Source organism: Fukomys damarensis, unplaced genomic scaffold (assembly GCF_012274545.1).
Source record: "Fukomys damarensis isolate Sample0158 unplaced genomic scaffold, DMR_v1.0_HiC HiC_scaffold_21, whole genome shotgun sequence".
Taxonomy (NCBI): domain Eukaryota; kingdom Metazoa; phylum Chordata; class Mammalia; order Rodentia; family Bathyergidae; genus Fukomys; species Fukomys damarensis.
The window spans coordinates 3,648,707-3,653,836 of record NW_022900933.1 but is presented as its reverse complement, the minus strand read 5'-3'; the positions used below and the strand labels follow the sequence as shown (position 1 = coordinate 3,653,836).

Below are 5,130 nucleotides of genomic sequence, written 5' to 3'. Positions count from 1 at the left end.
GGGGTTGTTTAAATTTTGGTCATTAGCCAATGAAAACTTTTCCTCGGTAGGAAAACAAAATTTTAATTGGTAAGAATCACGAAAAGAAATGACCTACGAAAGAAAGTAGCCCTTTATAGGAGGCTGTGATCTAAAAAGCATCTCAGTAAGTTGTACTGGAGCTGAGCTGTGGTAGTCTCCTTTCCCAGCCCTAGCTCACACAAGCGCAGTGCGCAGAGATGCCGAGGCACATGGCCTTAGTCGCACCTGTTCCTGGCTTTCACCATTTACTGTAGTTCGCACAGAAAAGTACTTCAACCCAAAAGTGACCACGAGAAAACTGTCAAAGCATGTAGTGATTTTACACCTTTCAAGCCTTCAGGGCAACACAGGCCATTCAGACAAGGGTGTGTCTCAGTTAACGCAATTCCTGGAGGTGAAAATGCACCTGTGTTGCACAGAACAGTGAAATCTGGAAAACAATTATCAGCTATTTTATTTCCCGAACCACGGTGCTTTGATCCCATTCTTGCTATTTGTCACACGGTGCAATGTCTGAAAGTACCAAACAAGAGCCCGGTCAACGAACACAAGTGAGTGAGTTACCAGGTCTTTAGCTTCTGCCAGCAGATCTTCCACGTCGGAGAAGCTGAAGCTGGCTACTGTGATGAACTGGCTGACCACGGATACAAACTTGTCTCCAGGGTGCGGGGGCTGAGACTTCTGATACTCCAGCTCCTTCAACACAGGAAACGGACAGTGACAGTGTGGACCTCAGACACGGGCACGCCTTGTTAGTTCACACCTCAGCGTGATCTCCTAACACAACTACAGCACTGTACTCTGGATTTCCTACCATGCCACAGCCACAGCCTCGTGCACACGTGTCTGAAACAGCAATTGAACCAACTATCTGTGGAACTTCTCGCTGTACCTTTAGAAGGTAAGCAGGTTAGTATTGGGCTAAAATTAATAGACATCAAACAAATAACAGGAATGAACTGAATTCAAAGGATTTGTGAGTGAAGGGAAGAGGCTTTGATACTTGGTATTCCATGATCAGAATGCTGGTGTCTTGAGTTTTTTTCTTTTTTCCTTCTTTTCCCTGTCAAAGTCTTACTTACTTTCTAACCATCGTATCTAGGTCAGGAGAATTTCAGCTACTACAGCACGTAACCCCATGACCATCGACCACTTGTGAGCAGGCAGGTAGGAGAATCGGTCTCATGTTAGTCATCTATATTCCATGGCAAAGAACACACACGATTCAAATCCAATTTCAGTAATTTCAAATATTACCTGATGTACTTTCTTTCTTAATGCCTATAACACTTCTGAGAAAGGAATCGCTATCCCCACTGCTCAGACACATAAAGTAAGGTTTACAGGGATTTAACTGTTTCCCCAAAGTCAAGTAACCGATCAGTGACAGGCCGAATTTGAGGTCAGGTCTGCATGTCCCCAGAGTCTCGGGAACAACTGTGCTGCTACCATCTGACGTAACTGGATGCCCCCGTGTTCTTCTGTGCCTGCGTTGGCAGAGATACTAATAGGGACTTGGCAGTGAGAGGCCATGGGCTCTCACTCAGCTGTAACACTTCTACTTCTCACCCTTGGCGAGTGGCTCTGGGCACAGTGTCTTTACTGTTTTAAGGTAGGCAGGAGCTATACTACCATAGAAACCACATGAAGTACCAGGTACGAAAACTCCTGAGTTATGGAGTTGGCTTTGACTGGAAGAATCTAGAAAGGGTGTAAATGTGCGTTGGGCACAGGGATGGAAAAGTGTCTTCAAGGGTCTCATGAATGGATCATTTCATAAGAACTGCAGCTCTGATACCTTCCAACAGTATCAGCAATTTGGGCAAAGCATGCTTAGGACACATGAGTATTCCACCCTGCCAAGCTCAAAATCCCAAAGATTTCTCACACAGCTATACGCTGATAGTGAACCCACCTGGGGCAGGGACAGAGGGTTTCTGTGATTCCTTTCCGACGAAGAGTATGACCCTGCAGGTCCTCAGGCAGGGATGGCAAACCTATGGCATGCACGCCGTGGTATTCTTTAAAGACACAAGATGCTAATACAGAGCTGTTTCGTCCTACACTAAAACCTCGGTACTCAGAGTTAGTTGCAGTGTTGGCACTCATAAGTAAGTGGGTCTTGGGTTGCAGTTTGGCACTTGTCTCTCAAAGATTCCCCACCCCTGACAGGGGATGCAGATCTCGGTAAGACTGTACTTCAGTAAGTACAGTGTTAAACAGCGTCCCTCCCCTGGTCTGGATCTGAGCTCGCTCTGAGTCAGAGGTGAGGGTGTCCCTCATGACTTGGGGTTGTAACAATGGCTATGCTAGTCTCAAGAAAGACACCGCGGAGGAGAAAAGGCACAAGGGCGGCAAATACTACACAAGCCTCACCCCAAGGGCCCAATCTGGTGATCCCTGTCTGAGGGCTTCGGGGCACTGTCCTGTGCTCATCACTCTGCCTGCTGGGTGGGGAAAAGAGCGCGTGCTCCACTGGCACAGCCCTTTCAGACATCCCCCTCCAAAACAAACTATAAAACCAAAGCCAAGCTCAACCCTCATGTGCTCCTAAATCTATGAAAACAAACAGAGAAAACTGTACGTTGTGATTTCATGAGCAGTATGTCCTCAGTGAATTCAATACTCTCTGTGGCAGAGTTTCACGGTTAAAAAAAGAGGAAAAAGAAAAATGATCTGCACGATATTGGAGGGCCCTTCTATGGGGCTTGTGAGCAAACTTAGTGCCCTGCACCTGTCACAGAGCAGACCTACGACTGGCTTCTCAAGCAGGGTGGGCAATGAACCACTCTGCCCGCGGTCTCGGCTCTGGCCTCTCCCCGGCCTTTGGCAGCAGCCTCTGTAGCACCCACGGCACTGTGCTAAGAGCCACATTTCACGCCCCAGCTCCTCTCTGCCTTGTCTCCATGGCCTCCCTCCCGCACAGCGACATCTCCATCCTCCTGCTGAGCCACTGCTCACTGCCCGCTTTCCAGGAGAGGCGCTGCTACAGCACACGCCACACACTGCCTATGCCTCCGGAGTTCCCCAGGCCAGGCCTTTGCAACCACTGGGCTCGTCTGCACAAGGCCCAGAGAAGGAACTGGCTCCTCCCGGCAACTTCACCACAGAGGACAAGGACTCTGATCCACCGACCCTCTGCCTTGAGCACGCCCTCTCTATCCAAGTGTCTGGTCAGGAAATACTCGGCACAGGACTGGCTCAAAGGCAAGCTAGACACTCTATTCTTTTCCTGAAAGTAAACAGCGAATATTAATAGGACGTAGGAACTGAGAGGGTCCTGTCTATCCAGCTCACTTTCACCAGGCCTGCTCCAGGGAAACTGGCAGGACCCCAGGTCCAGTCCAGGCGCGGTGACCCACCCAGGACGGCAGGTGAGACATGATCTGCCTTTGCCTTCTCTTCTCTGCACTGTCTGGGCAGCTCACGTGCTGGGAGTCATCAGGACTAGAGAGAATGAAGAGACTAGGAATTAGAATAGGAAACCAGTACTCACCGTCTCTACTGCCTTCAAACCACTTCTCAGGGTGTTTATTTCTTTGTCCAGCTCAGTCATGCTGTTTTAAATAGCAACATTTCAGTGAAAATCAGCACGGGACTTAGGAATATTAAATATATGATGGCTTTAAATATTCCATGCTTAAGAAAGCCCATGTTCACATCGCACAGAAAGAATGCAGCATTTTAAACTTACAGAATTTAGGTGTAGAATTATGCATTTATCCCCCCACAACCAGCATGTCTATTTTACAGATTTAAAACAGCAAAAAAGACATATCTACTAGGTGTATAAAAATATTTCATATTTAAGTCTTGCAAAAATCTCATGAGCAAGTTACTATATGTAGAAATACAAAGCTTGTCATACTTGGCTCTCTTGGAAGTTACCCAGAATCACGCTCACATTGTGTTCTTTATAAACCCTGCTTTTCCTCTGGGCTCTGGCTTAAATCGCATTAAACAGTAGATTTTCTTATAGATGTACTACTTAGTTTTCATTTTCATTGTCTTTGTTTTTGTTATAATAGAGAAAGATTCCTGGACTTCTCTTGTAATGCGGAATGGCTTTTAAACATTTGGGATTAAAACTTAATTCTAAAAGATAATTCGCAACATACAAAGAAACCTCATGCTTTCCATAGTGAAGCGGTATAGTTGTACTAAATGCCAGAGGGAAAAGCTTAGCCTGCTTTTGAATTCGCTGCAAAAACGAAGTGCTACACACCATATAGAGAGTCAAGAGGGAGCGAAGAACATCAAGGAAAACTGGCCCCCAGTCTCTGACACGAGGTGTCGAGTCTGTGGCAGGAGTCTGGCAACCTTCCACTTTATTTTTAGTGTCCCGATCTGCATAAAGCCTGCTTCACATTAAGTGCTGCCTTGGACTCAGGGACTGTGTGTGTGCAATGCTCTTATGCTCTTGTGTGAGGGCTTCCATCCGCTTACCCATGGACCCTGTCACCTCAGGATGGTGTCACTTGGGTTTCACAATACTGCTTTGGTTTTTTAAGCACCCGTAAAGCCACATTCCTTTCTCGTACTATTAACAATTCAGAAAATTAGGATTTCTGAAAGTTAAAAAGCAGCATGTGGTATTTTGCCAAAGAACCCAGAACAAATATGTATCTAAAACCCTGTGACCTGTTTGAATGATTTGGTTATGATTCGAACTTTATTTCACATAGTGTTCAAAGGAAAACTAGAGCTTATGCACTGTGCTTCATGAGACAACAACCAACAACGCCAATGACTAGTCGATAGCCCAAGTGATTTAACAAGCTATAGCTCACGGTGACTACTTACTTTACTTTTGCTGCCTGAGGAATATCCCGCAATTCTTCATTTAGGTTGAGGACTTTTGGGTATTTGTTTTCCATGATAGTTATGAGATAGTGCAAAAGGGTGATATTCCTACAATTAAAGAAGGGAAGATCATTCAACACAATTAATTTGCATTTGGTTTACATGCTTAAGGAGCAGAGCCCATAATAATGTCATATTTCGGCATTAACTTTAAAACTTGGACATTCCGACAGGTAGGTCCTTTCGAGAGAAGATGAAAGAGCCTCAAAAGAAAAAGCGGCGGCGGCGGCGGGGGGGGGGGGGACA

The 5,130-nt window shown here is 46.0% G+C and overlaps 1 protein-coding gene across 8 annotated transcripts in view; it reads right to left on the bottom strand.

Annotated features, from left to right (window-relative positions):
- Nucleotides 1–5,130, bottom strand: part of Daam1 (dishevelled associated activator of morphogenesis 1) — a 167,160-nt gene that overhangs the window by 7,082 nt on the left and 154,948 nt on the right. For all 8 annotated transcript variants that reach the window (XM_010611204.3, XM_010611205.3, XM_010611197.3 and 5 more), the window contains 3 exons: nt 4,825–4,932; nt 3,518–3,578; nt 586–717 (listed from right to left, as the gene is read on the bottom strand). In XM_010611204.3, the coding sequence (XP_010609506.1) occupies nt 586–717; nt 3,518–3,578; nt 4,825–4,932 (301 nt within the window). The remainder of the gene's footprint in view (nt 1–585; nt 718–3,517; nt 3,579–4,824; nt 4,933–5,130) is intronic.